This window comes from Oncorhynchus mykiss, chromosome 14 (assembly GCF_013265735.2).
Source record: "Oncorhynchus mykiss isolate Arlee chromosome 14, USDA_OmykA_1.1, whole genome shotgun sequence".
Classification (NCBI taxonomy): Eukaryota; Metazoa; Chordata; class Actinopteri; order Salmoniformes; family Salmonidae; genus Oncorhynchus; species Oncorhynchus mykiss.
The window spans coordinates 10,950,988-10,968,861 of record NC_048578.1 but is presented as its reverse complement, the minus strand read 5'-3'; the positions used below and the strand labels follow the sequence as shown (position 1 = coordinate 10,968,861).

General features: G+C 41.6%; 2 protein-coding genes across 7 annotated transcripts; both read right to left on the bottom strand.

Moving 5' to 3' along the window:
• Positions 1-111: 111 nt before the first annotated feature.
• LOC110488783 (forkhead box protein N2) lies at positions 112-8,557 on the bottom strand. 3 transcript variants are annotated; one of them, XM_021561166.2, is made up of 5 exons: positions 6,935-8,557; positions 6,141-6,828; positions 5,911-6,032; positions 5,658-5,710; positions 112-1,058 (listed from the first exon to the last, which is right to left on the bottom strand). In XM_021561166.2, the coding sequence occupies exons 2-5, from the start codon at positions 6,780-6,782 to the stop codon at positions 709-711; spliced, it is 1,167 nt and encodes a 388-aa protein (XP_021416841.2). In that variant the 5' UTR covers positions 6,783-6,828; positions 6,935-8,557; the 3' UTR covers positions 112-708. The 3 variants fall into 3 exon arrangements, with proteins under 3 accessions (XP_021416841.2, XP_021416840.2, XP_021416842.2); XM_021561165.2 differs by having other exon boundaries at positions 8,010-8,557; XM_021561167.2 differs by having other exon boundaries at positions 112-1,013; positions 6,141-8,557.
• A 312-nt stretch (positions 8,558-8,869) lies between these two features.
• On the bottom strand, positions 8,870-16,995 carry LOC110488784 (protein YIF1A). Of its 4 annotated transcripts, none has more exons than XM_036942938.1 (9): positions 16,945-16,995; positions 16,506-16,548; positions 14,354-14,598; positions 12,365-12,469; positions 11,845-11,923; positions 11,669-11,726; positions 9,754-9,909; positions 9,541-9,634; positions 8,870-9,390 (listed from the first exon to the last, which is right to left on the bottom strand). In XM_036942938.1, the coding sequence occupies exons 2-9, from the start codon at positions 16,537-16,539 to the stop codon at positions 9,232-9,234; spliced, it is 930 nt and encodes a 309-aa protein (XP_036798833.1). In that variant the 5' UTR covers positions 16,540-16,548; positions 16,945-16,995; the 3' UTR covers positions 8,870-9,231. The 4 variants fall into 4 exon arrangements, with proteins under 4 accessions (XP_036798833.1, XP_021416843.2, XP_036798831.1 ...); XM_021561168.2 differs by having other exon boundaries at positions 16,901-16,971; XM_036942936.1 differs by lacking the exon at positions 16,945-16,995 and adding an exon at positions 16,897-16,926.
• Positions 16,996-17,874: the final 879 nt, after the last annotated feature.

Below are 17,874 nucleotides of genomic sequence, written 5' to 3'. Positions count from 1 at the left end.
GAAATATAAAATATATAAATATTTGATTCCTTGATAGATTCCCATAAAGTATTTGAAAAAGGTGTGCATGATAAAACGTTTGAACACAAAAAAAATATGAACAGTTCCTAGAAGAATTTGGTGCTTTATTGTTAATACAATTATGAAATGAAAAAAAAAAGAGTTGAATGAATGACAAATGTCTAATGTTTCTTTCTAAACATAGACATAGCCTATAAAATAAATTCTGCACAATAATAGGTGTTCAATAAAAGATGCACTTGGTAGAGATTATTATAAAATCAGATTCAGGATTCAGAATTGAACATACATTTATTTGTCCCCTGAATCTGAGAGTGGATTAATTGGCAGTAGATTTCTCATGTTATCATTCATCTGTTGTATTCCATAAAAATATAGAGGCATTGATTCTTATCAGTACAGCGTCAATATTTTTCCTCCTCAATTTATACCAAAAGCATACGCCAATGTCTGGTATATGTCAATGAGTGTGGCGAGTGGCTTAAATGTGTTTACATGCATCAGGTAAGGTGGCTTGGATGTGCAATCATAGTAGCTACAGTATATCACTTTATGACAGCAAATCAAATCTCAGGCAGTGTCAAAATGTCAGCACACAGCAACGTATTGCCAATTTATATTACTCAGGTTACACATAATCTCCTTATTTGTTTAGACCACACTGCATGTCCTTATCTGTAGATCAGTCTAATGTCCACCCCCTGCCAGGTCCAGAAGTGACCCAGCAGCCTCTTGGGCCTCAGCATCCAGCTGCAGGATCTCTACGGTCTCCAGATCCAGTTCAGTGTCCCCGGGCAGGACCAGATACTGGTACTGGTGATACTGGTAGTAGTGTAACTCTATGTAGCCACTGTCTGACAGGGGGTCTTTCTCCATCTCCTCACCAACCTCTTCCTCATATTCCATTGCCTCCATGTTGACCATCTCCTCATGGTCAGGGGTTAGAGGGCAAAGTGGATATAAGGAGAGAGGTGGGTTGTCTAAGGTCAAGGCTGGGGTAGAGTGGGAGGAGAGGAGGAGAGTTTGACAATGGGAATCTGTGTGAGAGAACCAAAATAGTTTGTATACTGCACATTGAAAAATGTGGCACATCAACATCCATGTGGTTGATGTGCAATTGTTTATAAGTGTCCTATACAGTAGAACAATTGAACAGTTTAAAGAGATTACAGTAGGTCTGGGTATTGCTAGGGACCTCACGATATGATATTATCATGATACTAAGGTAATGATACAATTGCAATTTTCACAATTATATATGTATTGTGATTCAATTCTGCATTTTATTGAAATTTGATGTTCCAAACATGTTCCTCACAAAACATTGCATTCGGATAGTATTCAGACCCCTTGACTTTTTCCACATTAAAGTTACGTTACAGCCTTATTCTAAAATGAGATAGCCTTATTCTCCAGAGATGTTTGATCGGGTACAAGTCAGGGCTCTGGCTCGGCCACTCAAGGACATTCAGAGACTTCTCCTGAAGCCAATCCTGCGTTGTTTTGGCATTGTGCTTAGGGTCGTTGTCCGATTGGAAGGTGAACCTTCGCCCCAGTCTGAGGTCCTGAGTGCTCTGGAGCAGGTTTTCATCAAGGATCTCTCTGTACTTTTCTCTGTTCATTGTTCCCTCAATCCTGACTAGTCTCCCAGTCCCTGCCACTGAAAAACATCCCCACAGCATAATGCTGCCACCGCCATGATTCACCGTAGAGATGGTTCCAGGTTTCCTCCAGACATGACGCTTGGCATTCAGGCCAAGGAGTTCAATCTTGGTTTCATCAGACCAGAGAATCTTATTGCTCATGGTCTAAGAGTCCTTTAGGGGGCTTTTGGCAAACTCCAAGTGGGCTGTCATGTGCCTTTTACTGAGGAGTGTCTTCCGTCTGGCCACTCTACCATAAAGGCCTGATTGGTGGAGTGCTGCAGAGATGGTTGTCCTTCTAGAGGGTTTTCCCATCTCCACAGAGGAACTATGGAGCTCTATCAGACTGACCCTTGGGTTCTTGGTCACCTCCCTGACCAAGGCCCTTCTCCCCCGATTGCTCAGTTTGGCCAGGTGACCAGCTCTAGGAAGAGTCTTGGTGTTCCAAACTTCTTCCATTTAAGAATGGTGGAGGCCACTGTGTTCTTGGGGACCTTCAATGCTGCAGAAATGTTTGGTTACCCTTCCCCAGATCTGTCTCTTTACACAATCATGTCTCTGAGCTTTGAGGAGAATTCATTCGACCTCATGGCTTGGTTTTTGCTCTGACATGCACTGCCAACTGTGGGACCTTATATAGAGAGCTGTGTGCCTCTCCAAATCATGTCCAATCAATTGAATTTACCACAAGTGGACTCCAATCAAGTTGTAGAAACATCTCAAGGATGATAAATGAAAACAGGGTGCACCTAAGCTCAATTTCGAGTCTCATAGCAAAGGGTCTGAATACTTATGTAAATAAGATGCTGAGGCCCAAGAGGATGCTGGGTCACTTCTGGACCTGGCACGTGGTGGACATTAGACTGATCTACAGATTTAGAAAGAAACATACCTGTCTATATAAAGGTCCCACAGTTGACAGTGTATGTCAGAGCAGAAACTACACCAGGAAGTCCAAGGAACTTTCCGTAGATCTCTGAGATAGAATTGTGATGAGGCATCCATCTGGGGAAAGGTATACAACTATTTCTAGAGAGTTGAAGGTTTCCAAGAGCTCAGTGGTCTCCATCATTGGAAAATGGAAAACAATATTGAACTACACAGACTCTGCTTAGAGCTGGCCATCCAACCAAGGAACTGGGAAAGAAGAACTACACAGTTAATTGGCTGAGAAGGGAGAACCCACAAAAAGGACAACAGTCTCTACAGCACTTCACCCAATCTGGGATTTTTGGGAGAGTGGGCAGACGGAAGCCACTCCTAAGAAAAAGGCACATGTCAGCCTGCCTAGAGTTTGCAAAAAGGAAGACTCAAAGCAAAAAAATATTTGGTCTGATGAGACTAAGATGGAACTCTTTGGCCTGAATGCAAAGCGGGGAATGCTATTCAGCGGCAGGGACTGTGAGACTGGTAAGGATAGAGGGAACAATGAATAGAGCCTAATACAGGCAAATCCTTGATGAGAACCTGCTTCAGAGTGCAAACGACCTTAAATCTTCACCCCAGTCTAAGTTCCAACAGGACAATGACCCCAAGCATACAGCCAAAGCAACGCTGGAATAGCTTAAGAAACATAATGTTAAAGTCCTTGAGTGGTCCAGCCAAATCCCAGACTTGAATCATATTGAAAATCTATGGAAAGACTTGAAGATTGCTGTTCACCACCACTCCCCTTCTAACTTAAGAGCTTGAGAAACTCTGAAAGGAGGAATGGGATAAAATCCCCAAATCCAGATGTGCAAAGCTGATACAAACATACCCAAGACAACTCAAAGCTGTAATCCCCTCAAAGTATGACACAGGGGTGTTATTACTTATGGAAAAAATATATTTCTGTATTTCATTCTCAATCAATTTGCCCAATTTTTTTAAAACACGTTTTCACTCTGTCATTATGGGATATTGTGCTTAGATTGGTACTGTTTATCTCACCTGTCAAAAGTTTGGACACACCTACTCATTCAAGGGTTTTTCTTTATTTTTGACTATTTTCTACAATGTAGAAAAATATTGAAGACACAAAACTATGAAATAACACATGTAGTAACCAAAAACAAGGTAAATTAAAAAATATATTTTAGATTATTCAAAGTAGCCACCCGTTGCATTGACAGCTTTGCACACTCTTGGCATTCTCTCAACCAGCACCTTGAGGTAGTCACCAGGAATGCTTTTCCAACAGTTTAAAGGAGTTCCCACATATGCTAAGCACTTGTTGGTTGCTATTCCTTCACTCTGCGGTCCAACTCATCCCAAATCATCTTAATTGGGTTGAGGTCAGGTGATTGTGGAGGCCAGGTCATCTGATGCAGCACTCAATCACTCTCCTTCTTGGTCAAATAGGCCTTACACAGCCTGGAGGTGTGTTGGGTCATTGTCCTGTTGGGAAACAAATGAAAGTCCCACTAAGCACAAACCAGATGGGATGGCGTAACGCATAATTCTGTGGTAGCCATACTGGTTAAGTGGGACTTAAATTCTAAATAAATCACTGACAGTGTCACCAGCAAAGCATCCCCACACCTCCTCCTCAATGCTTCACGGCGGGAACCACACATGCGGAGATCATCTGTTCACCTAATCTGCATCTCACATAGACAGCGGTTGGAAGCAAAAATATCAAATTCGGACTCATCAGACCACAGGACAGATTTCCACCAGTCTATTGTTCGTGTTTCTTGGCCCAAGCAAGTCTCTTCTTCTTATTGGTGTCCTTTAGTAGTGGTTTCTTTGTAGCAATTCAACCATGAAGGGCTGATTCACGCAGTCTCCTATGAAAAGTTGATGTTGAGATGTGTCTGTTACTTGACTCCGGGAAGCATTTATTTTGGCTGCAATTTCTGAGGCTGTTAACTCTAATGAACTTATCCTCTGCAGCAGAGGTAACTCTGGGTCTTCCAATCCTGTGGCGGTCCTCATGAGAGCCAGTTTCATTATAGCTCTTTATGGTTTTTGTAACTGCACTTGAAGAAACTTTTTAAAAGTTCTTGAAATGTTCCAGATTGACTGACCTTCGTGTCTTAAAGTAATGATGGACTGTCGTTTCTCTTTGCTTATTTGAGCTGTTCTTGCCATAATATAAGGACTTGATCTTTTACCAAATAGGGCTATCTTCTGTAAACCACCCCTACCTTCTCACAACACAACTGATTGGTTCAAATGTATTAAGGAAATAAATTCCACAAATTAACAAGGCACACCTGTTAATTGAAATGCATTCCAGGTGACTACCTCATGAAGCTGGTTGAGAGAATGCCAAGAGTGTGCATAGCTGTCATCAAGGCAAAGGGTGGCTACTTTGAAGAATCTCAAATCTCAAATACATTTTGATTAGTTGATTACTACATGATACCATTTGTTTGATTTCATAGTTTTGATGTCTTTACTATTATTCTACAATGTAGAAAATTGTAAAAATAAAGAAAAACCCTGGAATGAGTAGGTGTGGCCAAACTTGACTGGTACTCATATATAAACACAAATCATCCAAAATAACATTGCAAAATATAACTATCAATTTTTTCCACCCATCACTACATTACCTGTAGACAATCTAAGTGGAATGTAGGGAGTTACTGGCCTTGGCCAAAACCAGTTTTACATAAGCGCTGCACTAAAAGAGAGTGACATAAAGAACTGAGCCAGCGTGTTGCTATGGCTATAGGTTGCCAAGGCAATAGAAGCTTGTTGTCAAGACAACAGCACACAAACTCACCAACCATGCAACAATGCAGAGAAAGGATTGGGGGAGAAAAAAAAAAGAAAAAAAATCGGCAGACGAGTTAAGGAGTAATAGATAGATCAATTGTTCCTCAATTGAAAATAAGTATTTAGATTAAACTATGAATGAAAAATTAAGAGGAAACTGACATCTTAAAAAAAACATTTGTAAGAGGCATTACAATACTGTCAAGGGCTGTAGTTTACCCCAAAGTTCAGCATGGTTATCAAGATCTAAGAGGCTGACATGCTTAGTGATGGAGGAGGGCTAACCTGAGATCTCCACAGTGTCACACACTGATACTTCGTAATCAGCTCCCTCCAACCTGCTCCACAGACACACAGGACAGAGAGGGATGACAAATACAGTTAGTTGGACTACTGGTAAGGTTCTGACTGGGCTGTGATAAGTCTACTACTGTAAGACATATCATTAACTGACATTCATTAACCAACAAGTCTTTGGGCAAATTGGTCATGATATTTAACACTGAACTAAACTGCAAACGTGTTTGTTCATACTCACAACGCAGGGTTGTTTAGTAAGTTACTGTTGGTGCTGTGGTAATAATGCGCTTTCCTGAGCACCTCCAGAAGAGCATGTCGATATTCTGGACACACACACCACAGTGAGCCCTTCCCCACAAACTGAAAAATAAATCATACACAATCTTCAATATCACTAAACACCATAATTTCAAACCAAAATCTAGACCATGCAAACTGACACATTGAAAACCAGTGAACACATCTCACCTGGCTCTTGTCCCTGTGAATCCGACGGAAGCTCTTACTCAGAGACAGGTTGTGTCGAACAGAGTTTCTCCATCCCCCAGGTGCTGCTCTGTAGTAGGGGAAGCTGTTCACTATCCATTCATAGATACCCTTTACTGGGAGTCTCTTGTCTGGCGAGTCCTCTATCGCCATGAAGATTAGACTACTAAAGGAGTAAGGGGGCTTGGATGGAGAGGGAGGAAGGTGTGGGGTAGGTATGGGATCCTGGGGCTCCAGCTGAGGCAGTGGTGTTGTTTTGGGCAGGGGCTGCAGGGGAAGCAAGTTGCCTCTTTGATGCAGCCAGTTGAGGCAGGTCAAGTCATCTTCGTCAGATGTGGTTAGAGAGTTTATGCAGTGTAAGTTTTGTCCATCAAGAAACAAAGGTGGGGACAATGTGTGTAAAAGAGGGGAGAGAGGTTGAGACTTGAGGTGAACTGAAGCTGGGGCTGTGGGACAAAGTGAAGTAGGGGATGGCGGGATCGATAGAGGAGACAGAGGGAGTGAAACATGAACAGTGGAAGAAGTTTGCAAAAGAGAGGAAGAGAAAGGCAGGCAGTGGTAGAGAGTGGCGGGATAAGGAAGAGATATAGGGAGGAGTGGCAGTGTGTGAGAGTCACTCTCCATCTCTCTACCAGCAGCAGACTTCTTATACACTCATTCAATAGTTGATCTGATGGGCAAAGCAGAGCAGACAAACATTATTTCAATGGCATGGTGAAAAATTCAGCTCAAGTTGATGGCAATGCATTTACACAATTAGAAAAATGTAGACAAACCCAATTTATAATAGCCTTAGCAGATCAGATGGTAGACCAGATCAGTCTACTGGTTCCCAACCTGGAGTACATGCACCCCTGGAGGGGGTACCGAGTGGCACAGCGGTCTAAGGCACAGCATCACAGTGCTTGAGGCGTCACTACAGACCCGGGTTCGACCCTAGGCTGTGTCACAGCTGGCGTGACTGGGAGACCCGTGAGGCTGCGCGTCGTCCTGTGGTGGGCCGGGCGCATGTACGCTGTCACTGTCGCCAGGTGTACGGTGTTTTCTCCGACACATTGGTGCGGCTGGCGTGTATTGTGTCAAGAAGCAGTGCGGCTTGGCTGGGTTGTGTTTCGGAGGACGCACGGCTCTCCCGAATCCGTACGGGAGTTTCAGAAATGGGACAAGACTAAATTGGATACCACGAAATTGTGGAGAAAAAAAAGCGGTATATATGTTTTTTATTGCGGGCCAGGTTGAAGTGCCCGGCGGGCCGTACTTCCCTCCCCTTGTTGTACTTGGGAAGACTCAAAAGACCATGGTAAAATGCACACGAGGAAGTACTCCGGACTGAGCAAAATGTGATTCGGGGTACAGTAACCAAAAAAGGTTGGGAATCACCTTTTGAATAAAACAACAACCAAACAATCGCTCTTCAAAAACTTCACTGTGCACTCCCTGCACAAATAACCTTACCTCTTACCTTGGTAAGAGTAAAAAAAATACATTAGCTAACAAGTTAAAGATTAAGACAAAAGTCTTAACAAAGTCCTCCCCATTTCACTTCTGTAACGGATAAATTATTTAGCTAAACTAAGTTACTCGCATTCAGACAGCTAGCAAATAGGCATTGGACAGGTGCATTCATAAAATCCTTTTGATTGGAAAACAACTTCTTTTCATAAGGGTAAATTGAACATTCTGCCCATAAAGTCTCATGGTGCTCAACAAAGCTGCTCAATGTGCTCATACTTCGGAAAATGGCGGTAGAATATAAAGTTACATTTAGCACCATCAGTCAAGCAGTCTTTTGTCAAATACCCCTCTGGAGCAGAAATACTTGAGAATAAAAATAGACAATGCATGTCTTACCTATAAAGCAACGTAAATAGTTGTCAGGGGATATTAGTAAAAGGCTTGAGTCATGCTAAATCTCCCATTCAACGGTTTAAAATATTGTCCGAGAACCATACAAAGAATCTAAATCTAATTCCCGACTATCCGCGATCTCTTCCAGGGTTCCCTTGGAAACCAAAAGGACGCTTTGTAGATTTCACGCCGCCTGCGCGTTCTCGCCTTAAAGATACAGTTCTGTCTTTTGCCAACAAATTCTTTATTTTACTAGGCAAGTCAGTTAACAAAATGTTTATTTACAACGGACGGCCTGCCTCAGCCAAACCCTAACGACGCTGGGCCAATTGTGCGCTGCCCTATGGGACTCCCAATCACAGCCGGTTGTGATACAGTCTGGAATCAAACCAGAGTCTGTAGTGACACCTCTAGCACTGTGATGCAGTGCCTTAGACCGATGCGTCACGAAGGGAGCCCCTAAATTCAGGATGATCCAACTGAGTGACAGACATTGTTTCCTTTTAAACATTACATTCAGTTATCAAAATGACAGAGGCATGGATAAAATTATATCCTATTTTATTTTTACAAAAATAATAAAACTTGTTCATGCTCCACAAAGTTTAGATAAATAATAAAAAGGAGGGATTAACAGAGAAGGTTAAAATGCAGAAGAGGGCACTGATCGCACATCCTCCAAGTCCCCCCTCCTCTCCCCTGTAACTATTCCTCAGGTTGTTGCTGTAAATGAGTGTGTTCTCAGTCAACTTACCTGGTAAAATAAAAAAATAAATATCTCAATCATTTTCCATTTAACCACATTGCAACATTTCTGGTAAGCCCAAACGGACAACATACGCAGGAAACTTTAGAGGAAGAACTGGAGTGTGACAAAGGTTTATTCATAACCATAAATTCAAATTTCATGAACACAAAGCCCTTCTTTCTTTATAAATAAGGTGGCCAAAAATGACTGTCTGTAAAAACACTGTTTTTGTATGCAAGTGATGTCTTGCATACAAAAGTCTCACCTACAGAAGTAAAAACTAAAATGTTCATTTTAAGCTTTAACCCACAAGCTGAACACAAGATACAGCTCGATATCCATCATCCCGCTTTCCCTGGCAGATGAGCTGGTATGTAGGTAAATGACACTCGCAAGAGCCAAGTTTGTAGAAAGCATCAACATGTTGTTTTTTTTAGTTCGATACTAATGACCCTCAGGGTCAGACCCTGTACCAGGTCACCTGACCAGATGCGAGGTGAGCCAGTAGATAATGATTGGCTGAAAGGCTGCGGAGGCCACGGTGATGTACAGGCGGAGTCTTGATTTGGCTGTCGCCCCAGCCCCCATGGAGTTATGGGAGAAAGACGACAGAATCTTCATTTTGAGAGAGCGGACCTGATGTGGTGATCAAAATGCAGTTTAGTCTTAACGTTTAAAGTAAAATAAACTAATTAAACCATGTCAACTTGCCTACTATCTTGCATTAAGCATGCATTACTAGGTAATACAATATCTGAAACAGTTCCAGAGTTCTGAAGTACTTACAATGAAAAACATAAGAGCACAAGATGACCAAGTGAGAGCCACGAAGTACCCATCACTGCCAAACAGCAGACCACCCAGCACTGTGAAAATCATTCTAAAACAAAGAATCATCATGCTAAAAAAAAGAGGTATCACAGTAATGTGTGAACAAATGTAACAACTTGAGGTTAAAAAAATATATCTTACAGAATGTAGATCTATTGGAGCCCTTACCCCACATATTTGTATCCACTGTATGCAAAGAGGTCAAAAATGGACAAGTCAGAGTGAACAGAGAGAATGTAGAGACACAGTAACATGACCAAGACCTCTATGACGACCCACACCAAAGCAGTGCTGGCACACAGACCAAGGACTTCTGGACTGAACCTGCCATTGAAGAAGAGACAATAATAATGAGGGAAGAACTTTAGTTTGTTGATTAATATACAAATAGAGACAAATACAATGTATTAATTTCATTAACACAGTATCTGTAACATTACAGAAATCATATACAGTGGGGGAAAAAAGTATTTAGTCAGCCACCAATTGTGCAAGTTCTCCCACTTAAAAAGATGAGAGAGGCCTGTAATTTTCATCATAGGTACACTTCAACTATGACAGATAAAATGGAAAAAAAAATCCAGAAAATCACATTGTAGGATTTTTAATGAATTTATTTGCAAATTATGGTGGAAAATTAGTATTTGGTCACCTACAAACAAGCAAGATTTCTGGCTCTCACAGACCTGTAACTTCTTATTTAAGAGGCTACTCTGTCCTCCACTCGTTACCTGTATTAATGGCACCTGTTTGAACTTGTTATCAATATAAAAGACACCTGTCCACAACCTCAAACAGTCACACTCCAAACTCCACTATGGCCAAGACCAAAGGGCTGTCAAAGGACACCAGAAACAAAATTGTAGACCTGCACCAGGCTGGGAAGACTGAATCTGCAATAGGTAAGCAGCTTGGTATGAAGAAATCAACTGTGGGAGCAATTATTAGGACATGGAAGACATATAAGACCACTGATAATCTCCCTCGATCTGGGGCTCCACGCAAGATCTCACCCCGTGGGGTCAAAATGATCACAAGAACGGTGAGCAAAAATCCCAGCACCACACGGGGGGACCTAGTGAATGACCTGCAGAGAGCTGGGACCAAAGTAACAAAGCCTACCATCAGTAACACACTACGCCGCCAGGGACTCAAATCCTGCAGTGCCAGACGTGTCCCCCTGCTTAAGCCAGAACATGTCCAGGCCCGTCTGAAGTTTGCTAGAGAGCATCTGGATGATCCAGAAGAAGATTGGGAGAATGTCATACGGTCAGATGAAACCAAAATATAACTTTTTGGTAAAAACTCAACTCGTCGTGTTTGGAGGACAAAGAATGCTGAGTTGCATCCAAAGAACACCATACCTACTGTGAAGCATGGGGGTGGAAACATCATGCTTTGGGGCTGTTTTTATGCAAAGGGACCAGGACGACTGATCCGTGTAAAGGAAAGAATGAATGGGGCCATGTATCGTGATATTTTGAGTGAAACCCTCCTTCCATCAGCAAGGGCATTGAAGATGAAACGTGGCTGAGTCTTTCAGCATGACAATGATCCCAAACACACCGCCCGGGCAACAAAGGAGTGGCTTTGTAAGAAGCATTTCAAGGTCCTGGAGTGGCCTAGCCAGTCTCCAGATCTCAACCCCATAGACAATCTTTGGAGGGAGTTGAAAGTCTGTGTTGCCCAGCAACAGCCCCAAAACATCACTGCTCTAGAGGAGATCTGCATGGAGGAATGGGCCAAAATACCAGCAACAGTGTGTGAAAACCTTGTGAAGACGTATTGAAAACTTTGACCTCTGTCATTGCCAACAAAGGGTATATAAAAGTATTGAGAAACTTTTGTTATTGACCAAATACTTATTTTCCACCATAATTTGCAAATAAATTCATTAAAAATCCTACAATGTGATTTTCTGGATTTTTTATAGTTGAAGTGTACCTATGATGACAATTACAGGCCTCTCATCTTTATAAGTGGGAGAACTTGCACAATTGGTGTCTGACTAACTACTTTTTTGCCCCACTGTATTTGCTTGGCCATGTTTGTACAGATGTAAAGAAAAAGTAGTTGAAGTAACCTCTTCTGAATGCCAAGGGCCATCCCAGCTAGCAAAATGTAGGTGATGAAAGCCATTGCTGAAAAACAATACAGTAACAAACAAAACAATTCAGAGTGTGTATTCCAATTCAAAAGATTCCGTCATGAAGGATGAATGATATTCAACATCTTTCTGATATCATAAAATTAACTTACAAGGTATGTATAGGTCAGGCGCATTCACATCATGCCTGGGTGTGAGAGGAGTGTCCCTGTGGTAACGAACTTCCCAGTCCTATTGACATTACAATATGTGCAATATATTTACACCTCATAGAGAAGCCATATAGTTTTTGCTGAACCTAACATTTAATCAGGTCACAGAATGTCTAACAATTTCTCTAAGTCTGAGTATGGAACATGTGTGGAAACTGATCAGGCTTGTTAATATAAAACATTGATGAAACACAAATGCAGCCGTCCCTTCTACATCTGTAATCTTCTGTGTGACATCCACATCAAAACACACCAGTGCTAGCCGAGTGATTATCTTGTTTGGAGGCCTTTACTATTTGATAGGCGCAAGAGAACATGAGACGAGACGAAGGTGGAACGCCGAGACCATCTCCATGACACACCAGTGTGTGCTACAGTGCTGTTGGGTATCATACGCTGTGGAACATCAAGTGTAAGGCCGTGATATGGTGTGTTTGGTGTAATAAAATGACTTCATTACCTGATGTGTGTACGGGAACACGAGGAGCAGTAGTTTCTTCATTACATATTTGGAATCGACGGCAAAGAAGTACTTCAGCTTGTTCACAGACACGTACCTGCTGATCTGAAGAGTGAGATTGCGCAAATGAAATTCTCTGTCAAAGACTGTTGGCGCAGTCTCATCCAGCATCAAGAGACTGACAGAGAAATGTTTCATAATGCTAAGGAACAAACTATGGAAAAGGTAAACAGTGGGCTCCATCAGGCACAAACTGAGCCAAAGGAACAGATGCAGGCTAACCCTAACAATCCTATCTTTATCCATATTTGGCTGAAGCATTTTCATAAAACCTCATCCTGAGTTGATCTGAAAGGATCCTTCGGAAAGTATTTCAGACCCCTTGACTTTTTCCACATTTTGTTAGGTTACAGCTTTATTCTAAAATTGATTTTTTTTTGTGTAAGTTTCCCCCTCAATCAATCTACACACAATACCCCATAATGACAAAGCAAAAACTGTTTTTTTATAAAAAATAAAAACGAAAATATCACATTTACATAAGTATTCAGACCATTCACTCCGTACTTTGTCGAAGCACCTTTGGCAGTGATTACAACCTCGCGTCTTCTTGGGTATGACGCTACAAGCTTGGCAAACATCTATTTGTGGATTTTCTCTCATTCTTCTCTGGAGATCCTCTCAAGTTCTGTCAGGTTGGATGGGGAGCGTCGGTGCACAGCTATTTTCAGGTCTCTCCAGAGATGTTCGATCAGGTTCAAGTCCGGGCTCTGGCTGGGCCACTCAAGGACATTCAGAGACTTGTCCCGAAGCCCCTCCTTCGATGTCTTGGCTGTGTGCTTAGGGTCATTGTCCTGTTGGAAGGTGAACCTTAACCTGCTCAGGACCTCAGACTGGGGTGTTCAAGGATCTCTGTACTTTGCTCCGTTCATATTTGCCTCGATCCTGACTTGTCTCCTAGTCCCTGCCACTGAAAAACATCCCCACAGCATGATACTGCCACCAACATGCTTCATCGTAGGGGTGGTGCCAGGTTCCTCCTATGTGATGCTTGGCATTCAGGCCAAGGAGTTCAATCTTGGTTTCATCAGAGTCCTTTACATGCCTTTTGGCAAACTGCTAGCGGGAGGTCATGTACCTTTTACTGAGGAGCGGCTTCCATCTGGCCACTCTACCAAAAAAGGCCTGATTAGTGGAGTGCTGCAGAGATGGTTGTCTTTCTGGAAGGTTCTCCCATCTCCAGAGGAACTCTGGAGCTCTGTCAGAGGGACCATCGGGTTCTTGGTCAGCTCCCTGACCAAGGCCCTTCTCCCCCGATTGCTCAGTTTGGACAGGTGGCCAGCTCTAGGAAGAGTCTTGGTGGTTCTAAACTTTTTCCATTTAAGAATGATGGGAGGCCACTGTGTTCTTGGGGACTTTCAATGCTGCAGACATTTTTTGCGTACTTCCCCAGATCTGTGCCTCGGCACAATCCTGTCTCAGAGCTTTAGGGACAAATCCTTAGACCTCATGGCTTGTTTTTTGCCCTGACATGCACTGTCAACTGTGGGACCTTATATAGACAGGTGTGCCTTTCCAAATCATGTCCAATCAAATGAATTTACCACAGGTGGACACCAATCAAGTTGTAGAAACATCATAAGGATGATCAATGGAAACAGGATGCACCTGAGCTCAATTTCAAGTCCCATAGAAAGGGACTGAATACTTACGTAAATAAGGTATACGTTTTTATTTATTTTTTATAAATTAGCAAAAAATGTGTTTTCACTTTGTTATTATGGGGTAGTGGGTGTAAATTGCTGAGGAAATTGTTTCATTTAATCCATTTTAGAATATGGGTGTAAGGTAACAAAATGTGGAAAAAGTGGTCTGAATACTTTCCGAAGGCACTGTACCTGCAGCAACTTTAGTGCATTCAGCTGCTAGTTTTTTGGAATGTAACCATCATCCTAATGAAAATGAGACCAGCCTCTGTGATTCTCTAACCTCCTTGTTAACAATGTCCTTTCCCTGGTTGGCCAGGGAAGAGCCATACATCATGGCTGCACTGGCCATTGGGTCAGCAAACAGGTTGTTGACCCCAGCATCCTCTGGTCCTCCGACTGGAGCCCCTCCAATGTTGTATCCAGGAGTGTAATAACCCTGATTGTTCATTGGTGGCGCTGCAGAACTGGTATCTGCAAAGAGGAGAGGGTCCCCGGTGTGGGGACCTGCACGAGCTCTTGGCTTTGCTACAGAGGGATGAAATGAGATGGAGATGTGTCCCTCTGTAGTATTGTATGACGTCATATCAGAAATAATTTGTATTGATAATAAATGTGAAAAATGACACTACCTGTCAAAAGTTTGGACACATACTCATTCCAGGTTTTTCTTTATTTTTACCATGTTCTACATTGTAGAATAATAGTGAAGACATCAAAACTATGAAATAATACATATGGAATCATGTAGTAACCAAAAAAAGTGTTAAATCAAAATACATTTTATAATCTTCAAAGTAGCCACCCTTTGCCTTGACAGCTTTGCACACTCTTGGCATTCTCTCAACCAGCTTCGTGAGGTAGACACCTGGAATGCATTTCAATTAACAGGTGTGCCTTGTTAATTTGTGAAATTTCTTTCCTTCTTAATGCGTTTGAGCCAATCAGTTGTGTTGTGACATGGTAGGGGTGGTATACAGAAGATAGCCCTATATGGTAAAAGATGAAGTCTATATAATATGGCAAGAACAGCTCAAATAAGCAAAGAGAAATGACAGTCCATCATTACTTTAAGACAAAGGTCAGTCAATCCAGAATATTTCAATAACTTTGAAAGTTTCTTCAAGTACAGTCACAAAAACTATCAAGTGCTATGATGAAAGTTCATTAGGAGTTACCAGGCTCAGGAATTGCAGCCCAAATAAATGTGTCAGACAGAGTTCAAGTAAAAGACACATCTTCAACATCAACATAGGAGACTTCATGAATCAGGCCTTTATGGTAAAATTGCTGCAAATAAACCACTACTGAAGGACACCAATAAGAAGAGACTTGCTTGGGCCAAGAAACATGAGCAATGGACATTAGACCAGTGGAAATGTGTGGGAGATTTTTGGACCCAACCGCCATGTCTGTGAGATGCGGTGTGAGTGAACGGGTGGGACTATCATTTGTTTTTCAACAGAACAATGACCCAACACACCTCCAGGCTGTGTCAGGGCAATTTGACCAAGAAGGAGAGTGATGGAGTGCTGCATCCGATGACCTGGCCTCCACAATCCCCCGACCTCAACCATATTGAAATGGTTTGGGATGAGTCAGACTGCAGAGTGACAGAAAAGCAGCCAACAAGTGCTCAGCATATGTGGGAACTCCTTCAAAACTGTTGGAAAAGCATTCCAGGTGAAGCTGGTTGAGAGAATGCCAAGAGTGTGCAAAGCAGTCATCAAGGCAAAGGGTGGCTATTTGATTTGTTTAACACTTTTTTGGTTTCTACATGATTCTGTGTTATTTCATAGTTGATGTCTTCACTATTATTTCACAATGTATAAACGTTCTCTTATATAGAGGCGAAGTTAAGTTGAGGACTGGTCTCTGGATCTGTTAGCAACAACATTTAGTCACCATACCTGTACAACTTCGGTCCTTCCGCGAGGTGTCGAAATTCATACTTTTAACGAATACAATCGACATTTTCCTCGTTGCTCATACTACCTAAACTAGATTAAATTGTTTCAATGCAAACCGGGATCATTGGGACGTCAACGGGAAAAAAAAGAAAAAAAATCGGTGGTTGTATTCGCTAAAAGTTATTATTTTAAGTATTAATTTCGGCACCCCGCGGAAGGAACGCACTTGTACAGAACAAACATATACCGTTAAGCGTTTTCAGAATCGACTGATGGTGACTCAATGTTGTTGCTAGCAAATTCCGCGACCAGTCATGAAAACCCAACTCAGCATCCATATAAGAGAATGGAGTTGAGCCGGGGTTCCTCAACTATGGTGAAGCATGACAATACTGAGTCCCAAAGCAATTATGAGACTCTAAAAGTGACTGAGTATTCAACCTGTAGCATGATGCAATGACAGCCTTGCTTGCCTAACTCTAGCTAGCTCCAGAGAACATTTTAGCTGTAACTAACGTTACTTACCACTTGCTCTGTAACCATGCTGTGGAAGGTCCATTGTAAACAGCTGTTCAAAAATAGAAACACAATATTCTGGTTTGATAACGGCCTGCAACGCTCCTTCATACGTTGCTGGATCTTCACATCCAGTAACGTTAATGAACTAGCTATTTTCAATGGTGTACACTAACGTCACTAGCTAGCTAGTGCTGGTTTCTCTTGCTAGTTCGCTAATGTGTGCTAGCTAACTGAGAGATGGTTAGTTTTTGCCACCATTTCTGTGAGAACAATTGACAGTTAATTAAAGTAGAATAACATATTTCAACGTACACATTTATATTTAAAAGATTGATAACACTATAACCTAGTTACTCATGGAATAAAATATAAACTATTTAAAAAGCCCAAACTTCACCTACATACGTACGCTGGGCCTTCGTAGAACCCGCCCCTTTTACATTACCTTAACCTATTATTGGTCTCCTTCTCTGCCTGCGTGGCAGCGTGGATAACCATTTGGCTATCTGGCAACCTTGGGACGTCCCAACTCTGACGTTACCCCTTATTGGAGTTCATATTTAAAATACTTCAGGTAAAATATAATTATTTATTTAAGAAATACTGACATTGATAAAGTTTAAGTATATTTAATTATACTGCTAATAATATTAGGTAAATTTCATATTCGCAAATGCATATTGCTAATTCAAAACCTAACATGTGATGAATTTGAATTTCAGCAACTTGGCACTACTTTAACTAAAATGAAAAACAAAAAGGTAATTAACTTGTATTATTAATTAATGTAATTAGTTTGTTTAGGATTCCTGGCAATATAAATTGCTTTTATGTATGTTTGTTTGCATGTGGCTATTCCTCTTTTGTTTGTTGATATTTGTTTGTTAATATAAAATAAAATGAATAAATAAATAAAAACACACAAATAAAAAAATGGATAAGGTTAAAGTTAGGTAGTGGTTAAGGTTAGAATCCATGGTAGAGACGTCTTAAGGATTCCAGATAGCACTAACTATTAGCAAAATACTTATATCAAAGTTGTATTGTTCTATTTGCGCTTATATTGGCATAAATAAAGATGGGTTCTGACTAGAATGTGTACAGCTACAACCGGAATTGACTTTTTCGTAACAGGTTTGAAGAATTTAAAGGCATTACATGGTAAATCTGACATCTGCATTGGCCGTGCAGCATTTACAGTTATAGGGCCTCTGCAGAAGTAAGAGCATTCATGCTTCTTGCGCTTTGCAGCAAAGCTCAGAGCTGTTGCGAAGGATGTTGTCAAGGAAGTGAGTTTGTGTTTACACAGGACCTCCCGCCTCCACCTACTATCAAAACAATTATGTCAACACGGAGCTACACAGAGCCCTCTGCA